The 20,192-nt window shown below is 38.3% G+C and overlaps 2 protein-coding genes across 6 annotated transcripts; one reads left to right on the forward strand and one right to left on the reverse strand.

Annotated features, from left to right (window-relative positions):
- Positions 1-1,644: 1,644 nt before the first annotated feature.
- si:ch73-238c9.1 lies at positions 1,645-18,961 on the forward strand. Of its 4 annotated transcripts, none has more exons than XR_012386978.1 (5): positions 1,645-1,940; positions 4,020-4,183; positions 10,156-10,287; positions 15,873-16,042; positions 17,557-18,961. XR_012386978.1 is itself a non-coding variant. In XM_017358277.4 (2 exons), exons 1-2 carry the CDS (start codon positions 1,799-1,801, stop codon positions 4,202-4,204), a joined length of 327 nt encoding a protein of 108 aa, XP_017213766.2. In that variant the 5' UTR covers positions 1,645-1,798; the 3' UTR covers positions 4,205-4,875. The 4 variants fall into 4 exon arrangements, 1 of the variants encoding a protein (XP_017213766.2); XR_012386976.1 differs by having other exon boundaries at positions 17,554-18,243; XR_012386977.1 differs by lacking the exons at positions 15,873-16,042; positions 17,557-18,961 and adding an exon at positions 10,387-10,524.
- Positions 7,252-18,647, reverse strand: LOC141376529 (uncharacterized). Of its 2 annotated transcripts, none has more exons than XM_073916343.1 (10): positions 18,246-18,647; positions 17,524-17,661; positions 15,883-16,017; positions 14,018-14,644; positions 13,039-13,788; positions 12,841-12,935; positions 12,706-12,756; positions 11,099-11,591; positions 10,722-10,836; positions 7,252-10,402 (listed from the first exon to the last, which is right to left on the reverse strand). In XM_073916343.1, the coding sequence occupies exons 1-9, from the start codon at positions 18,466-18,468 to the stop codon at positions 10,751-10,753; spliced, it is 2,598 nt and encodes an 865-aa protein (XP_073772444.1). In that variant the 5' UTR covers positions 18,469-18,647; the 3' UTR covers positions 7,252-10,402; positions 10,722-10,750. The 2 variants fall into 2 exon arrangements, with proteins under 2 accessions (XP_073772444.1, XP_073772445.1); XM_073916344.1 differs by having other exon boundaries at positions 14,057-14,644; positions 18,246-18,599.
- Positions 18,962-20,192: the final 1,231 nt, after the last annotated feature.

A 20,192-nucleotide genomic window follows, 5' to 3' on the forward strand; every position in this document is an offset into this window, starting at 1 on the left:
TATGTTTGTGATGTTGAATATCGTCATGTATGGACATGTTTTGTTATTAATATATGTTTAAATATGTTTAAATCATACTTGCCAACACTCCTGTGTTTCCCAGGAGTCTCCCGTATTTCACACCCATCTCCCGCCACCCTCCCGTTTTGTACTTTTGTCATTTCTCTGGAAAATCTCCCCTAATAAACTCCCCCTCTACCCTCTCTCCCCTCCCACTCTGGTTATTATCTTTTTGGTACAGTATCCCCCGCTCAACTGTAGTAGGCCTTGTCCATCGTCTCCGCCGCTGAGGGTCTGTCTGCGGAAACATGAAGGGGGTGTAACTTGTGGTAGAGATGTAACTTGAAGTTATGGAGACTCACATGCCAAAACTATATTGTTGGCAAGATGACTTTTCTGGGAGTGATTATGCTCTTAATCGTTAACTTTTTGTGTAACACTATTTTTTATCCGCAAAAATAAGTTCCTAAAGACAATACTTGCACTCTAAAAAATAACTCAAGATGTCTGTCACCACTACATAGTTTAATACATTATTGTAACTTAAAAATTCTAAAATCCTGATTAGATTAAAACTTTTATTTTGGTTTTCAAAACAGGAACATATTGATAATTACATCAATTTAAAAATGCGGCTAATTTAAAGGTAAATATATCTGTCAATTACTTTAAAGCATTATTTAACTTGTAGCAACCCAAAGAAATTGGGTTGATAACTCAATTTTTCCACACAAATGGAATTTTTATTTTTGTATTTTTAAGTCCACACACTGATGTTTTTTGTTATTTTTTATACTGATAATATGGGACAGTTCATGCTTTTGTTTTGTAAAACAGTGGAAACCTGTGGTTTAATACAAATAACAAATTACCTGAAAACAAAAATGTTGTTGTTAAATGTATTTCTTACAAGCATGAACAGTGCTAAAAACTTAATTTATTTGAGGTTCTGAACTTGAAAACGTGCATGTAATTAAGTACTCAACAGTGGGTTTGTTTGCAATTTTTATTTAAAAACTAATTTAAACAACTTTTTTTTGAGTACTCGATTTAAAAATTTTAGTTTTTTTTTTTTTTTTTTTTTTTGCTATGTAAAAATGCCTCTGATTAAAGAGAAAAAAAATTGGCTAACATAGTGAAGTTTGTTGTCTGAACCTCATTTTCTTAGATGTTGTCGCAACTTGAATATATTAATGCAAACTGTTTTGTTTTGACTAAACAATATTTTTAGAGTGTAGATTTGATATTTTTCTTGCTGAAATGTCATCTCTTAAATTTATTAGTATTAAGAAGACCCATGACTTTCTTAAAACGTGATAATATTTTTCTTAATGACTGATGCTTTGTAAAGATAATAATGGCTTATGCTTTGTAAAGATAATAATGACTGATGCTTTGTAAAGATAATACAAATTCTCTCGGTTATTCAAGACTATTTCTTAGTAATATATTTTGAAAAACATCTCACAAACATACAGAATAAAATGGACTAATGTTTAATAGGTCTGCACAATATACAATGCATCCGGAAAGTATTCATTTGTCTATGATAAACCCACAAATACAAACGCTGTTTTACTCCGAGTCGTAAGATGGCGACAGTCCTCCCTCTCATCTCTGAATCTTCTTCTGACGTGTCAGCTTGGTAAACAGTCGAGTCTACATGTGAAATATGTACAGTACTTTAGTAGCTGATTTGTTTTACAGTGTAGGTTCGTCATACCACCATGAACACTGATGATTTTTAAAGAGCATAATCATTTTGTTTAAAATTAGAGCTGGTGCTTCTCCAGACAGGATGAATTTTGGTTCTAAAGGCAAAAAGCGGATGGTTCTGCCGACCCGACCTGATCCGCCGACAGTGGAGCAGATAATGGAGGATGTGAACCGTGCCTATCCCAATGATCCAGTATTCACCGTTTCACACACTTCTGCTGAAGGTACTGACGAGAATATTTCAGTGCAGTGGCTTTAAAAACTTTACTAACATATTTCAACCACAACGTTTTACACAGCATCACATAACTTACAAAGGTTACATTAGTTTAGAGACGTAAAAATGTATTTAATGTTAAATAAGAGTATAAGTGCACACCCTGATGCAGACGAACAACTGATGTAGAGTATGTTATCGGTATTACGTTCCTTTCCCTCATTATGCTTAACCAACCTTAATAACGTTAGATGAACTGAAAATAAAAGCTAAACTTCACTGATTCTAACTTTAAATGAATGGGTAAGCCTTGATGGGTAAGCCTTTATTAAGGTAAAGTTGCCCTACTGAAAAAAACAGCTTAAACCAGCCTAGGCTGGTTGTCTGGTTTTAGCTGGTCGACCAGGCTGGTTTTAGAGGGGTTTTGGCCACTTCCAGACTGGTTTCCAGCCATTTCCAGTCTGGTCTTAGCTGGTCAGGCTGGGAGATGACCAGCTAAAACCAGCTTGACCAGCCTAGCCAGGCTGGGAGCCCAGCCAAAACCAGCTATGTCCAGCTTAAACCAGGCTTGTCAAGCTGGTTTTAGCTGGTCATTTTCCAGCCTGACCAGCTAAGACCAGGCTGGAAATGACTGGAAACCAGCCTGGAAATGGCCAAAACCCCTCTAAAAACAGCCTGGTTGACCATCTAAAACCAGCCAACCAGCCTAGGCTGTTTTAAGCTGGATTTTTTCAGCAGGGCAGCCTGGTTTTATAGGGGTTTTGGCCATTTCCAGGCTGGTTTCTAACCATTTCCAGCTTGGTTTTAGTTGGTCAGGCTAAGGGATGACCAGCTAAAACCAGCTTGACCAGCTTAGCCAGACTGGGAGCCCAGCCAAAGCCAGCTATGTCCAGCTTAAACCAGGCTGGTCAAGCTGGTTTTAGCTGGATTCAACTGGTCATTTTCCAGCCTGACCAGCTAAGACTAGGCTGAAAATGGCCAAAACCCCTCTAAAACCAGGCTGGTCAACCAACTAAAACCAGCCTAGGGTGGTTTCAGCTGATTTTTTCAGAAAAGCCCAGACCTAGATTTGACTATCAAATTACACAATTCATTGTCCACAGTCAAATAAATAGTGCTAATGTGGTTTCCAAGTCATACTTGCATATGATTTCAGACAGAATATTTAAAGTACCATGATAAACACTGCATAATAGTGATAATATGACACGTCTTTCTCTGGCTCAGCGCCAGTCAACGCACCAAAGCTCAGTTTGAATTTTTCATGTCATGCTGCTTTTGTTTATTTAGTGTGAAATGCTCCTCCCACACCTAATTTGTTGCAAACGATTTTAGTAATTGATTTTAATCGTATTGTTGTTGCAGCCAATTTCTTGTTCCCAAATGGCTTAAAATTGCTAAAATCTTAGTCGCAAGCCTTAAAAACACATCCGACTAAAAATCTTTCACACTAATAGTAATAGATTATAGTTAAAGTTCACAATGACTCCACAAATCAGGGGTACTAATCTGTGATAATCCCAACTAAACATTGCACATGACGTGACGTGTTTATTGCAGATGCGCACGTTGGGATATTGATATTGTGCCTTAATTCACATGGTGCTATAATGCTAAAGTTAATATTTCGTTTTCTGTTGTCGTTCATTCATTCTCTAATTTTTAATCAGCTTAGTCCCTTTATTCATCAGGGGTCACCACAGCGGAATGAACCATCAAGCTGCAACCCAGTACTGGGAAACTCCTATACACTGTTACAATCACACACATACTCTACAGCCAATTTAGTTTATTCAATTCACCTAGAACATGCAAACTCCACACAGAAATGCTAACTGGGACTTGAACCAGCGAACTTCTTGCTGTGAGGTGACTGGTGCTAACCACTGCACCATTATGCCACCCTTTCAAGTTGTTGTCGTTGATCTATTTTTATTATTAATGATTGATTAAAGGATTGTGTTATTAAATATTGCAGACCAACATCATCATGTTTTCGGTATTGGGTATTCGCTAGTGTGATTGCACTTTTGTATGCATGACAGTAATTTTTGGCCTTGACACTAACTTCAGGTGTGGTTTTCAGATTTGAAGGGCCTTTCCAGCAACGGTGAAGTGGAGGAGAGGTTTCAGCAGAGCAGGCGCTACATTGAGCTTCATGAGCGATTGCAGGAGGAACGCGGCAATCTTGCACGGCGGAGAGACGAGTTGCGCGCGGCTGGAAAATCTTTGGAGAACAGTGTGATAGAGGTGAAAAGTAGCGCAATGTGACTTCCGAACATTCACAGCGCCATTTCATGAACTGGAGATTGACTTGTTTAGTCGAGGATTGGGCATGGCACTTGTGAATGCATCAAAATAAAGCTTCAGATCCATAGAAGAATGCTGAGTGTTCTTCCTATTGGACATTGCATTTGTATACTAAAGTAGGAAGGTTTTAATCCAGATTTAATCGTCGCCAACTGTTTTAGTGTGTTGCATAGAAATGAAAGGCACAGGATTATAAAAACATGATTTTGGAATGCTGGTCTTTGTTAAGAAATCACTAGCATTTGGCTTTAGCCTCATCATCATCATTTTTTTGCTACTTTGTATGTGATGAATCTGTTTGGTGTATTTTGTGTGTTCAAAATACAGTAAGTACAAAGATATTCAGGTTGTATCGTAAAAAAGTACCTGTCTGAATATACTGATTAGTCATTTGTTATTCACATCATCATTTTAAATCATGTTAAAAAGCTTGTCCGTGCAGAAATCCTTTATTTTAAAATAAGTGTAAATGTGTAAAAGCCCAGTGCACCAGGAAAGTATTCATAGCGCTTTTTCCACATTTTTTATTTTACAGCCTTATTCCAAAATGGATTAAAGTCAATAACCCATAATGACAATGTGAAAAAAAGAGTTCTTGCAAATTTATTAACAATAAAAAACCTGAAAAATCACATGTACAGAAGTATTGCTCAATACTCTGTTGCTGCGCCTGTGGAAGCAGTTACAGCGCCAAGTCTTTTTGAATATGATACCACAAGCTTGGCACACCTGTCTTTGGGAATTTTTGCCCATTCCTCTTTGCAGTACCTCTCAAGCTCTGTCAGGTTGGATGGGAAGGGATGGTGTACAGCCATTTTCAGATCTCTCCAGAGATGTTTAATAGGATTTAGGTCTGGGCTTTGGCTGGGCCACTCTAGGACATTCACTGAGTTGTCGTGAAGCCACTCCATTGATATTTTGGCGGTGTGCTTTGGGTCATTGCTGGAAGATGAACCGTCGCCCCCAGTCTGAGGTCAAGAGCACTCTGAAGCAGGTTTTCATTCAGGATGTCTCTGTACATTGGTGCATTTATCTTTCCCTCTATCTTGACTAGTCTACCAGTTCCTGCTGCTAAACATCCTTACATCCTTTACTGTAGTGATGGTATTAGCCTGGTGATGAGCGCTGTCTGGTTTTCTCCAATCGTAACACCTGGCATTCACTCCAAAGAGTTCAATTTTAGTCTCATCAGACCAGAGAATTTTGTTTCTTAGAGTCCTTCAGATGCCTTTTGGCAAATTCCAGGCGGGGAGTGTCTTCCGTCTGGCCACTCTACCATACAGGCCTGATTGGTGGATTGCTGCACAGATGGTTGACCTTCTGTAAGGTTCTCCTCTCTCCAGAGAAGAACGCTGGAGCTCATCGGTTTATTGATAACCTCCCTGAATGAGGCTCTTCTCCCCCGATCACTCAGCTTAGATGGCCGGCCAGCTCTTGGAGGAGTGCTGGTGGTTCCAAACATCTTCCACTTACGGATGATGGAGGCCACTTTGCTCATTGGAACTTTCAGAGCAGCAGAATTATTTCTGTAACCTTCCCCAGCCTTGTGCCTCGAGACAATCTTGTCTCCAAGGTCTATAGACAATTCCTTTGTCTTCATGCTTGGTTTGTGCTTTGACATGCACTGTCAACCCTGGGACCTCATAAAGACAGGTGTATGCCTTTTTTAAATCATGTCCAATCAACTGAATTTACTAAGACAAACTGTATGAATATATATATATATATATATATATATATATATATATATATATATATATATATATATATATATATATATATATATATGATGAACTATGAACAATGCTCACTTTAACGTTAATTTTGCCCAATAACTGTGCTTATCACTGAGTGACAAGCTGATATAATATGCTAAAAGCATCATGTAAATAATATATATAATATGTATATACTCTGTACCACATCGGATGTCATTCCCTCGCTGTAAATGCTAGCTCTACAGAATGTGCATAAAACATATTCTGGATAGGTTGGCGTTTCATTCCGCTGTGGCGACCCTTGATTAATAAAGGGACTAAGCCGAAAAGAAAATAAATATATGAATAATGTTAACTGAATACTAGTCACATCCTTTGGCTTTGGTCACACTCATGCAGAGTTTAACAAGGCAGACTTATTAATGCATCATTTTTATCTGTGAATATGAAGAACTTAAACCTTAGAATTTTAACTAGTGTTGGGTAAGTTGCTTTCAAACATTAATCAATTAATTACTTTTTACATCAATAAAATTGTATTTAAATGACTTTGTCTAAAATATAATTGAGTGACAAGTCTGTAACCTAAAAATCCATAGATGATAGAAGTGAAACTCATCAAGCGGTGCTTTTTAGTCTTATCTAAAAGTGCTGCTCTAAAGGCAGAATCAAACAGGCGACTGAAGATTACTAATCCTCTAATTCAGGGGTCACCAATCTCAGTCCTGGAGGGTCGGTGTCCCTGCAGGTTTTAGCTACAACTTGCCTCAACACACCTGTCTGAACGTTTCAAGTATGCCAAGTTAGACCTTGATTAGCTTGTTCAGGTGTGTTTGATTAGGGTTGGAGCTAAAATCAGGACACCGGCACTCCAGGAACAAGTTTGGTGACCACTGCTCTAATTATTCATCAAGAGCTGGCAAAATACACACTGTAAAGCTTGATTTCAAAGTGAAGGTGAAGTCTGTGGGATACACACACTTACAGCATACTGTTTGTGACACTGTACAACAATAATTCATATTTTTGACATTACTGTGAGGGTTGGGTTTAGGTACCCTATAGAGGCAGACGTTCATAAAATAAATGGATAACTTGTTAAATAATAGGAATAATGCTCTGTATATTTGCTGTTTTTACATTATTTTTAAAAATGTTTGCTGTTTAGGCAATCCCTATATTCAGAGCAGTATGCCAGTAAATCTGAATGCTCAGTATCGGAAAAACACTAGTACAAGAGTACCCAGATAACCAGACCTCATTATAAAGACACAACATAACACAATTTTTTTTTTTTTATTAAGTGTGCAAAACATACAACATATTCAGTAAACAGAAAACAGCAATAGAACAGAAATGAGTATATACAGCAATGACAGTCTGACTAGTATTGAAATAGTCTTTAGCATTCATGGGCATAATCATAATATCAATAATATTAAGTGAAGTTTATTCATAAACTAATTTCGAGAGGAGCACGTGATTATGATTGAACACGGCTGGTTCTGAATTAACATGCATGATCCACCAATCAGGCCATTCCTAACCCACTATAAAGAGCCAGGGTTTTTTCACTACAGTCATCTTCGATTTGAAGAATCCCCCCTTCCCCCCCTACCTTTTCACCTTTCCCTCCACAGGGCAGCACGGTGGCCCAGTGACTAGCACTGTCGCCTCACAACAAGAACATCACCGGTTCTAGTCCTTTAACAGGCCGTTAGTTGTTTCTGTGTGTAGTTTGCATGTTCTTCTCGTGCTTGCGTGGGTTTTTCTCGGGTCCTCCGGTTTCCTCCCACATTTCAAAAACTTGCACAACAAATAAATTGATAAATCTAAATTTGCAATACAGGTAATCTCATAATGCAGCATATCTTTTAATAGTATTAATTTTTAGTCATCAGCTCTTATCAAGTGGGAGTTGTCGAGATCTACCTGAGCTCGAGGCTCCCCTCTCTTCCTCCAAACGGGAGGGAGCCCAGGGCTCAAGAACCTTCGAGCTCAGGGCTCTCTCCTGGCACAGGATGCCAAACTTGCTTATAATCAATCATCAGCTAAGTGTGAACTCTTGAAAGTTTGTGATGGTGAACATGATCTGTGATGACAGCAGCAGTGGTTTCAATACCGAGGATGTAATAACGGTAGAAATAATATATATAACAATACATATGCAGACCACTTTGTCCTTTTAGATGTGATGCGAACACACTCCTGCTTAGTTTAAAGCCTAAACCTAATACATAATATAAAATATGGGACTGTAAATAAACTGAAATATTCCTGAAACACCAAGGCCACATGCAAGTCAACTGTGCTGTCGCTCTGCATCTGAATAAAAAGTCTATCGATGACTAGATGATCCAACACAGGCTCATTGTGGATATGAACCCCTGTCTACATTTCTAGAAAGCACGAAACATGTAGCCAGAGGTACGTCTGGCTGCAGTTCCACTGTTGTTTGCCCAGTAGCTCAGCGTGTATGTTGGCTTGGGACATAAAGCAGAGTTGACCACAAAAACAGGGTTTGAATCTGGCAAAGAACTATAACTAAAGTAAATTAATAAACAGCTCGCAGAACGTGGTGAAATCATGTGACTGTGACGGCTTTTCCTTTGCTAAATTGCTTTTGAAAACCCTATCGGTTTTATTTATGGAAGAGGATATATGGGTCAGTCGGTCAGTTGAACTCTATTTAAAGCACTGGCTGTATCAAAATAAAATCTATTTAAATTAATGTGAAAACTCTTCATATAATCTCAATATGCAAGTCATTGGTTACAATACTGAAAGAGGAATATATGCTGGAATAGTTGGTGGTTCACCACTGTTGCAACCCCCTGATAAATAAGGGACTAAACTAAAGGAAAATGAATGAATGAACACAAAGGAAGATACACTGACGAATCATGTGACCACTGACATCCATAGTGGGAATAACAAATACTGTGAAAGTCAATGGCTGAATTCTTCAACTTAAGCGAGTTTTAAACAAGTCAAGGAATGAGTAAATAATAGCAAACTTTTCATTTTTAGATGTACAATCTCTTTAATTTATACAGAAATATCTCTCAGACGGAGGAAGCTGCCTCTTTAATGCTGATACTCCAAGATATTTATGGAAACATTCATTGGGTCAGATTTATAAGGGAAGCGAAACCTGTCCATCATTTATGTTAGCTCCGGCAATTTTCTAATTTGTGGCTTCACATCATGAAATGGGTTTTTCTTTCTTGAATTTTCAGTAACTTTTCTTATGAGCTTGATATTAATTAGCTGAATAACCCTGCACATAGCACCTTATTATTACCATGCTGAAAATGCACTAATGCTATCGCTTAAATGGGCAGTTCACCCAAAACTGAAAATTCTGCCATCATTAAGCACTCTTTACTTATTTATGTGTATCAATCCTTTTATTTTTATCATTTATTGTTGTTAAAAGGCCCTCCACCACCCCTAACTCCTCCTAGCTCATTTCTGATATCAGTAATTCTGAAATCTGAGAGCTCCCTCATCCTCAAAGTCTGGAAAAATACCAGAATGTTTTCTTGTGGTAGTTTCTGGACTTTGTTACTGAGCAACTTGGGGCTGTTGCTGTCTATAGAGGATGAGGGAGCTTGTGTTTAGGGGATTTTTGTCGCCAATTAAAAATGAAGCATGCTTATTTTAGCCTAGGACTGTCCAAAAATAACATTAGAAATGTAGCAGTCTACAATTACTTTAGAGGTCAGTGTTAATAATGTACACTTCCATCCACAACACAAACTGAAGAAAGAAAAGGCCCTCCACCACCACCTTACTCCTCCTAGATCATTTCTGATATCAGTAATTCTGAAATCTGAGAGCTTCCTCATCCTTAAAGCCCAAACAAATACCAAAAAAGATTTTCTGTTAGTTTCCGGACTTTGTTTCTGAGCAACTTGGGGCTGTTGCTGTTTATGGAGGATGAGGGAGCTCTCTGTATTCATCTCAAATATCTTCATTTGTGTTCAGGGGATTTTGTTGCCAATTTAAAAAAAATGCATGTCCATTTTAGCTTAAAACTGTCCAAAAATGATATATTTGTAAATCTTCTGCTTTTCGTGTAAACCTGACCCAATGCATTGTACTGGTGCTGGTGTTTCTTCATCATTATCTTCTGGAGAAACAACACGTCTTCCTCAAAATGCACTCAGATTTAACCATCCCTATCCTCAGAGTCCACCATGGGTTTCCATTTCTGACAGCACAGAACAGGCAGTTTCCTGGAATTGACGACAACGCTTATCCTGCAGTGTTTGGGTCCCAGGATAGACTCTGGATCAGGCTCTGGTTCTGGATCAGTTAGACGTGAGTTCTTCTTTTTTATGCTTCTTTATGACGTTTGTGTTGTTTTTTCTGAGTTTTTTTTAAAATATATATATATAGAAAACTTTTTTTTTCCTGCAGAAGACCTTGCTGCTTTCTACAGAGGAAAAACAAAAGAAGAAATATTAAAAACATGTCTGGTATTTGTCTAGCACATGTTTATATAACATGAGAAGCATTCCAGCGGGCACTTTGATGTCAAAACTACATCAAAAACAGGTTAAAAATGCAGATCGATTGTATGTAAATAAATTAAATTGATGTGTTTTTGACGCCAGTGTTAGAAGTCAATTTGATGTAATTTTGACGTCAAGCTAGTTTACATGCCTTATAGGACGTGTTTTAAGTTGTTTTAACATCAAAGTGGGATGCTAAACCTGCTAAATGTAGTTTCCTTCAGGCTGAGTTGTGTTTACCTTCATCTGTATCGAGTCTCGTCTTCATTCTAGAATCTCCTCATCCAGTCATGATAGAAGAACTGATCAAGCGTCATGTTTTGTCTCAGTGACTTTTGGATCAGATCATAACAGTCTGTACAAGGGGAAAGATGGTTAATACACTGCTTATAAGAATCCATCTTACTTATAAGCCTGTATAATATACATTAAAGCTGACATTTATCAAGAAGCTTCTGAAATTAATGATTAAAATACTACCAATGGCTGTATCCTAAACCACCCCTATACCCTTAATAGTGCAGTATTTGCCAGGATGTGCATAAAAAAATAGGTTTCATTTAAAAAATAAAGTTGAAATCTTTTTATGGAAACACAGCTAGTGTCTGTTTACTCACCACTGGTTAAGCTGGACGTAAACGAAACACTGCCCTTGGCTTTAGACAAGTAAATGGGCAGGCCTCCGGACACCATGTAACACAGCAGGGAGCCTAAAGCTCTTGTGCTAGAGAAGACAGCGTCATCGTAGTGTTGTTCATCCACTTCATAAGAGCAACCGAAGTCGATCAGCTTGATCTGCAAAGTCGTCGTGTTGACCAGGATGTTGTTGGAATGCAGGCCGTTGTGCACAATGCCTTTTTCAAAGCAATGCTGGACTGCCCGGACTATCTGATGCATCAGGCTACGTGCCACAGATTCGGTCAGCTTCTTGTGCTTGCTTACAAATTTCTCCAGGACTTCACAAGGCTTGGGGTACTCCATGACCATTGAAATGTATACAGGGTCATCAAACCACTCGTACATTTCGATCATGTATTTGCACAATGGCGGACTCTTCAGCATGAGCATATACGCCACTTCTTTGATCACCGGCTTGGCAGCTAAAGCAGGCTAATGAGAAAAAGAGAACAAGGGTTAGTTGATGCAGACCTGAAGAAAGAGTTCATTTAAAAGATTAGTTCATGCAAAAATGTTTTTAGATATTTAGAAAAAGTTCATGCTCTTAAAAAACGCCTTTGAAACGTCTCCCGAGCATTCTGTTTGAATGGGGAAACATCAAATTCTCCAAAACTGTTTGCTAATCTTACGATTAAATGTCATTTCAGGAATCAACTATGAAATAAAGCACAACTGTCTCTTAAGTTTCAATTCTAAACGTTGGAATTACACAAAATCAGCAGAAAATCACGTCTGGTCAAAGCCCCTCCCCCCCGATTACTCCCTAAATCTATAGTGATTGCTGGTTGGCTGCTGTACTAGAAGTCTGAAGATCTGAACCCGTTCAAAACTATACGAGTGACATAACTTATATGTATTATAGAGTCTTTGATTAACAGCAAGGGTTCAGAAGTGTCCAGAAAAATAACAAAAACATTATCAAAACAGCCATGTGTGTTCAGTGGTTCAACTTTTTATGCATGATTCACTCCCCAACAGAATCATACCAATCAAGGTAAAATTATAAATTATTTCAAAATAAAATACAAATAAAAAATAAAATTAAATAAATAAAATAAAAAACATGAAGTATACAAACATACTTTTGCGACCGTTAAAATACCTGGACAGCCCGTCCAAGTAAAGTCTATGGCTGCGTCCGAAACCGCCTACTACTCAGTAGGTACAGCGTTTTAATTTAAACATACTAGTAGGCTGTTATAAGAGTACATTCTATACAGTATGAATGTTTGAACAGTATGAACATTTCCTCGAGCGAGAATGACATCGTCTCAAACTTTCTATCGTACACCACGCCCATCTTTCGTACACCACCCCCATTGGTACCATTTGGCTGTGGAAAGGCGAGCCTGATAAAGATGACTCGTACCGACCCGTACTGTACCACTCAGTGGAAACGAGCCAAAAATGACATTTAACTTGACCATGAGTAAAATTTTCATACTGATTCAAATGACTGGATTTGGCCTTTTGAAATTCAACTGCGCAACAGTAAATGTGTCCAAACCATTAAATTCAATATTGAGTCTTTTTTTTTCCAACTTACCTTAAAGATGTAACAGTCATCGCTTTTCTTCGGAATCTGCTTGATAGCAACCTGCAAAGAGGAAATACAATTATTATTTTCTGCTCAATTAGACGATTTACAAAAGAAGGAAAATGTGTAGTAAGAGAGTTTTACCTCCACGCAATCAGATTTACGGACCGCTTTGCGCACTGTACCGAAGGCCCCGAATCCCAGAACAACTCCCAGTTCATAGAAACTTTCCAAAGATCCTGAAAAAAAGAAGAGGTTGTTTAAGTGTTTTCAGGTCTATCATACTGATATTATCTTACATTAACAAACACATGTTGTATTAGCATATATAATAGTACTGACGCGTATCATCACAGGCTCCTGACGCTGAGATCTGGAGCCCAGAAGGTCCAGGCACAGGCTCAGAATCTGGATGAGGTTTAGCAGTGTTCTGGACCCCAGATGGTCCAGGGACAGGCTCTTCATCTGCATCAGACTCTTTATTCAGATCTGGCTCTTTATACGGATCTGGCTCTTTATCCGGATCTGGCTCTCGATCTGGATCTGGCTCTTTATCCGGATCTGGCTCTTTATCCGGATCTGGCTCTCGATCTGGATCTGGCTCTTTATCCGGATCTGGCTCTCGATCTGGATCTTCACCCGGATCTGGCACTTCACCCGGATCTGGCTCTTGATTTGAATATTCATCTGAATCTGGCGCTTCACCTGGATCTGGCTCTCGATCTGGATCTTCATCATACCCTTGATCTGGATCAGGCTCTTGCTCTGGACCTGGCTCTTGATCTGGATCAGGCTCTTGATCTGGATCAGGCTTTGAAACCAGATCAGGCTCTCGATCTGGAGCTGTCTTGTGATCCTGATTGTGCTCTGAATCAGAATCAGGCTCTGGATCTGGATAAGGCTCTGGATCTGGATAAGGCTCTAGATCTGGCTCTTGATCTGGATTGTGCTCTGAATCAGAATCAGGCTCTGGATCAGAATCAGGCTCCACTTTTGTCCGTCTTCTGCGGAGGAAAGGCTTCTTTGTGACCTTCCACACCCTCCTGAAGAAAGCATGGATTTTGTTCCTCCTGCTGCCTTGTGTTTGGATTTCTTAAACAAAAAAACAACAACAAAGAAAGTATTAGAAACGTGTCAGTCAGTTATTGTATCGGCTATTAAGAACATATAAATGTAAAATATTAATAATACTTTCGATATAGACTGAATTGTCTGAAAGTGGGACACCTATGGTCTAGTGTTTGTAGCTCCCTCATAAACTCACGAAAGCCAGTAAAAATATAAGTTATACAAAACTGTGGTGCTGTGTGATCACATGTACCAGCATATCTGAGTGGAGCAATCATAAAATAAAAAGCACCTTCTTCATCCACATCAGACTCTTCATCCGGATCTGGCTCTTCATCTGGATCTGGCTCTTCATCCGGATCTGGCTCTTTATCCGGATCTGGCTCTCGATCTGGATCGGGCTCTTCACCCGGGTCTGGCTCTCGATCTGGATCTTCACCCGGATCTGGCGCTTCACCCGGATCTGGCTCTCGATCTGGATCTCCACCCGGATCTGGCGCTTCACCTGGATCTCGCTCTCGATCTGGATCTTTACCCGGATCTGGCTCTCGATCTGGCTCTTCACCTGGATCTGGCGCTTCATCCGGATCTGGCTCTCGATCTGGATCTTCATCATACTCTTGATCTGGATCTGGCTCTTGATCTGGACCTGGCTCCTGATCTGGATCAGGCTCTGAAACCAGATCAGGCTCTGGATCTGGATAAGGCTCTGGATCTGGCTCTTGATCTGGATTGTGCTCTGAATCAGAATCAGGCTCTGGATCAGAATCAGGCTCCACTTTTGTCCGTCTTCTGCGGAGGAAAGGCTTCTTCATGACCTTCCACACCCTCCTGAAGAAAGCATGGATTTTGTTCCTCCTGCTGCCTTGTGTTTGGATTTCTTAAACGAAGAAAACAACACAGAAAGTATTAGAAACGTGTCAGTCCGTTATTGAATCGGCTATTAAGAACATATAAATGTAAAATAGTAATACTTTAGATATAGGCTGAATAGTCCTAAAATGGGACACCCATGGTCTAGTGTTTGCAGCTCCTTCATAAACTCACGAATGCCAGTGAAAATATAAGTTATACAAAGCTGTGGTGCTGTGTGATCAAAATCACATGTGCCATCATATATGCTATTAAGTGCTTTGAAATGTGCATTTATTATTTAATGTTTCACATAATCTCAACTGAAACATGAAGAGAGGGCGGGACATAGAGAAGCTCCTCCTCTTTTTTTAATCAGCCAATAGCATTTAGTTTTTCTCACAGCTCTGCCAGTGAAAGTGGTTAAGCTCAAGCCCATCAAATGAGAAGCCAATGAGAAAAAGGGGGTGGGCATGTCAGACACTAGAGAGCATTTGATTGGTCAGAATATTTAATGACAAACTGAAGTATGAGGTGACGTCAAAAAATGTTTGATCGCTTTAGTAGTGACAAACCGCAAACTTTACAAGTTAATATCTTTTAAATGTGAATTTTATCACTGTCTCGTACCACACTAGCTTATTGACCTTATTCTAAAATGCGGAAGTGCGCCTGTTTTCGCGATTGTCTAAGAACTTCCGTTTCAGTCGCCTATGGGAGAAATGACAAGGAATAATAAACGGCAAAAAACGGTCAAACTACTTGCTCTACAAACAAATGTTTGCATGACTATACAGTCCAAGTAGAATAATATAACAAGGAAATATCAGTTTGCAACTTCAAACAGCGAAACGAGCAGTTTTTAATGTCTAAAAATGAATGGAAGTGAATGAGACCGGAAGTCTCGTGCCAAAAAGATTCAAATGGCAGCACCCGCTCGTCTGCGGAGAATAAGGTCAATAGATATCATCAAGTCTAACATACTGATGCTAACATCTAAAAACACATTATTTTAATTTCACAGGACCTTTAAGGAGTATAAGTTAATTTGGAGTCATAGGTCTATAAGAATAATTGCTTTGTGTCTATAATAAGTGCATTAAAACAATCATATCGTATTATTTATCTGATGATTTTCAATTATACATTTTTAAATTGATTTTGCCCTCTGTCAGGAACTTTTGAGCTGCTGATTTTCTCAAAATACTTGTACTAAGAGCAGCTAAATGTCTTTCATTTCTTTTATGTGGTTTCAGACAGTCTCACCGGTTGTGTTTTCCTCCACACTGTTATCGGAAGAGGACTCATACGGTGCTGTACTATCATCTGAAAGCATCGTCCAGTCCTCTTCCAGCCATGGAAAGAAACCGCTGCAGAAGCTGATGACCTCCAAAAGTGAGCCTGAATGACAAAATAAGTCATAATGGTCAGTTTTCAGAAACTAATGTTCATTGAAACACTTTACTGGACTCATCATGACACTTTTATGATCATGATATGACACGTCTCATGAATAAAAAAAAAATAATAATAATAATATTATGCAATTCTTACGACAACTGTGATTAAGTGTCATTCGCTTAGTTATGCCAGCTTAAATAACATTTTTGAGATGCCTTTGTTACAACAAACACTTGGATGCATCTGTTAAGCCCCGGTCAGATCTCACAATTTTTTTTTATTGTCGGTTACGAAAGTCACTATGTCAGATTATGCGATTTTTTTTTTTCTTGATAAAATCTTATCAACATTTGACATTTGACTTGTCGTGGGTAACAAATGTGCCAGACTACTCAGTCATCTTGTGATGTCTACTACGAGCGTTATTTCCCAAAGCACTCACAAGTGTTGCTTTAACAATATTTCTTAACTCAATTAAAAAATTTTTTAATGTTATTTCAATCTCAATAAACACTGATGCTTGCTGACAATTAATAACTACATTATTTAAGGGTATTCCTTATGACATGGATAGGATCAAACTTATGATTCCTGTTTAATATTAACATATTGTGGTTTGGTGGTGTTTGAGAGTGTGCGCGCGACGTGTCTGAAGAGCAAGGAGGCATGCGGTGGGGAGGGATGAGAAGGGTGCGCTGTGTATTTGAGGACAGAGAGGAAGACGCGCGATTTCCGGGAGATTATCACTTGTTTGTGGGCATCCGGGAGTCTCTGTGCATTTGCGGGAGACTCCTGAAACCTCCGGGAGACTTGGGATGTCTGGAATGACCTACCGCCCTACTCATAATCCTCTCGTCATATAGCCGTATGCCTATTACGTATCCATAAAACACTGTTATATAATCAGGCTCGGATTGTATCGAACGAGAAAACAATTAAACATGCTAGACTTTCTGCGATGGTGTCGTGAGGCATTGCGGACATGGTATCGGTTGTCATGAACTATGCCACATTACACGGGAAGAAATGATTTAATCTTGTGTCAAAATTGTTTTGAAGTTTATATCAGTATCATTAATTTTTTTTGACCTCAACTTTTGAATTTCTAATATAAAAGCCATTCAATATTAATGAAATTGTTATAAAATTGTTCAACAACACGCTGACACTTTTAATAAGACATTTTTTGTCAAATTCAAAAGTGATCAGAAAAATATTCGTGACTCAATTATAATGGCCTCATGAAAATCATGTTTATAACAAATTTATGACAAGCTGTGTTGTCTTGGTAATGTCAGCTTGTCACGACAACTCAAACAATGTCAACGTTGCATTTAAAATGACAAAACTGAGCGAATGACTTTTAAAATCACATTATTTTTCATTTCTCATTTTGTTTCATATATAATGTGTCTAATTTCATTTATACATTTATTTTAATCCTTCAATACATTCATTTATCTCTTCGCCCAGTTTTTAAAATGATTTAAATCTAAGAAATCTTACCCGTTGTGTTTTTCTCATCGTTATTATCAGAAGATGGTTCATCAAGTGCTGTACCGGCATCTGAAACCACAGTCCAGTCCTCCTCGTCCAGCCACGGACAGAAGTTACTGCAGAAGCTGATGGTCTCCAAAAAAGATCCTGGACAACAAAATCAGTCATGAGGGTCAATTTTCAGAAACTTTCCGAATTATTCACAACAAATTATCTTCATGGAAAATGATGAACTATTACTTAATAGACTACAGATTGCTGGCATGAAAGGAAAAAATCATTTATTTTGACTCATACAATGTATTTTTGGCTATTCCTAAACATTTATATATGTCTAAATATTAATGGTTTGTTCTGTAGACAATCGAAAAAAATATATAGATTGAAGGGGCTAGTAATTTTGACCTTCAAATGTTTAACAAAAAAAGCCCTGCTTTTATTCTAGCCCATGGGGGGATAGGATTAGATAGATGTGCATTCATTGTTTTCTAGGCCCAGTGAAAAACAAAATGTCTTAAGGACAATTTACCTCACAGAGCAACTTTTTCTCATCCCAAAGTCTATTTAAAATCCATTATTGATAATTTCTCGTTATTCTTTTATATGTAATGTGTCTTTTTTCATGTGTACATTTATTTTAATCCCTCAAAACTCAAATGCATATATCTCTACCCTTGGTTTTTTAATGGTTTAACACCTAATAAAGCTTGAATGTTTGCTGATAGTCTCACCGGTTGCATTTCCCTCCATTTTAGTAGCAGTAGAGGGCTTGTGAAGAGCTGTAGCGGCCTCTGAAACCACAGTCCCGTCCACCTGGTCAAGCCAGGGACAGAAGTCTTCGCAAAAGCCGATTGCGTCCATCCACAAACTCGCCTCTGCTTTCTCCATTCCACCACACACAGATGCTGTTGCTGCCATCGCGTGGACAAGCACAGGCATTGTGTTTTCACTCATAAAGGTTTTTAAGTCGACAGATAATTCGTAAGTCGGTAAATTCACTGAAACTCTGTCAACGCGTTCAAATGACAATCCTTTCACTAGCTTGAATAATCACTGAACTGAAGCCTGGTGTGCCGAGTGACGTCATTTATGGATCGTGGTTTGAAACAGCTTCTCTAGGCGCGTTTATTTTCAAATGTTCAGAGTTTTGCTCAAAGCTCAACGCAGCACAAACGAGTCAATATTACCGAGCCAGCACTGATATATGCCTGAAACCGGGCCGTAATCGATAGACAACAGCCCCTGTCGTGGTTTGCCTCAGAAATAATACCTCGTCAATGTCAAAATGTTAGCCAATCAAATGAAACAAGGCGGGCTTTACGGTTCACGGAGAATATTTTAACATCAATTTCAGAAAATACAATATTACTCGAGTACAAAACATCAACTTCACAAATCCCTGTGTTTTTGACTGAATTATTTGTGTTAGAGTACTGTGACATGTTATAAAGGAAAAAACAAACAAACAAATATTAAATAATTGATCATATACATTATTATTCTGGCTTTTTGAAACATGAAAAAAATTTATAGGCTCAAAACAAACTTTAAGAGCTGTTTAAAAATGTACAAAGCTGTTTGTTTTTAGGTTAGTCCATTCGGATTGGGGAATGTAACCTTTAGGCTCCCTGACAATAAAAAAATCAGGTAAACCACAATAGGCTAAATATTATTTTGGAGGGAAATATACGTCCATCTGAAAAAAGTGAAACAACTCCACATTTTCAAGTGAACACGCAGCAAATTAAGAGTTTATTGAGGAAAAACTCAGAGTTAAAGATTCATTAAAAGGGAAAATTGTATTAAACTATGATCAAATTGTTGCTTGTTAATTAGTAAACATGGTTATTAATGTATATTACATAAACCCGTGTGTTTTATAAATACGCCCATGTCATTGAATTAAGGCATTAAAATAAGCCATTGTTTGGCTTGTAAAAACTGAACATTTCATTTTTAAAAAATCACTAAAAGTCTGACCTAAATTTATTATAAAAGGTTTCTGGATATTGTTTTATATTTTAGAAATAAAATTCTGCTATCTGAGGTTAAGAAGAGTTGCAATTTCCACATAATCCAGCAGAGGTCCATAAACACCTATTCATCTCCAGCCTATATTTCCTGGCGCTTTACAAAACATTTCCTCACAAATTGATGACATATATTCACAAGATAACTGTTTTAACGGACCTAATGAAGCGAACTACAGATGTGAAAGCACCCTTAGACAGCAACTTAACTTTTGAAAATCATATCTCTCATGTCACAAAAACCACCCTTTTTTGTCTGAGAAATATCACTAAGTTACGAAGTATGCATCCATCTCAGATGCTGAAAAGCTAGTTCATGTTTTTATGACTTCTAGGCTGGATTACTGTAATGCTCTGTTCGCTGGTTGCTCAGTATCCTCTATTAATAAACTTCAGTTAGTGCAAATTGCAGCTGCCAGAGTTCTTTCCAGATCTAGAAAATATGATCATATAACCCCAATTTATCCTCATTACACTGGCTGCCTGTTAAGTTTCGTATTGATTATAAAATATTGCTTCTTACCCATAAAGCTTTAAATAATCTAGCTCCTGTTTATCTAACCAACCTTCTGTCTCGCTACAATCCAACCCGCTCTTTAAAATCTTAAAACTCAGGGCTTCTGGTAGTACCCAGAATAACAAAATCCA

Source organism: Danio rerio, chromosome 11, assembly GCF_049306965.1.
Source record: "Danio rerio strain Tuebingen ecotype United States chromosome 11, GRCz12tu, whole genome shotgun sequence".
Lineage (NCBI taxonomy): Eukaryota > Metazoa > Chordata > Actinopteri > Cypriniformes > Danionidae > Danio > Danio rerio.

Excerpts from the sequence above, each read along its gene's own strand:
- si:ch73-238c9.1 (XM_017358277.4), top strand. The coding sequence starts at position 1,799 with ATGAATTTTGGTTCTAAAGGCAAAAAGCGGATGGTTCTGCCGACCCGA. Across the intron at positions 1,941-4,019 it reads TTCACACACTTCTGCTGAAG|ATTTGAAGGGCCTTTCCAGC; the intron begins GTACTGACGAGA and ends TGTGGTTTTCAG.
- LOC141376529 (XM_073916343.1), bottom strand. The coding sequence starts at position 18,468 with ATGAGTGAAAACACAATGCCTGTGCTTGTCCACGCGATGGCAGCAACA. Across the intron at positions 17,662-18,245 it reads AATGGAGGGAAATGCAACCG|GATCTTTTTTGGAGACCATC; the intron begins GTGAGACTATCA and ends TTTGTTGTCCAG. Across the intron at positions 12,757-12,840 it reads GTAAATCTGATTGCGTGGAG|GTTGCTATCAAGCAGATTCC; the intron begins GTAAAACTCTCT and ends TCCTCTTTGCAG.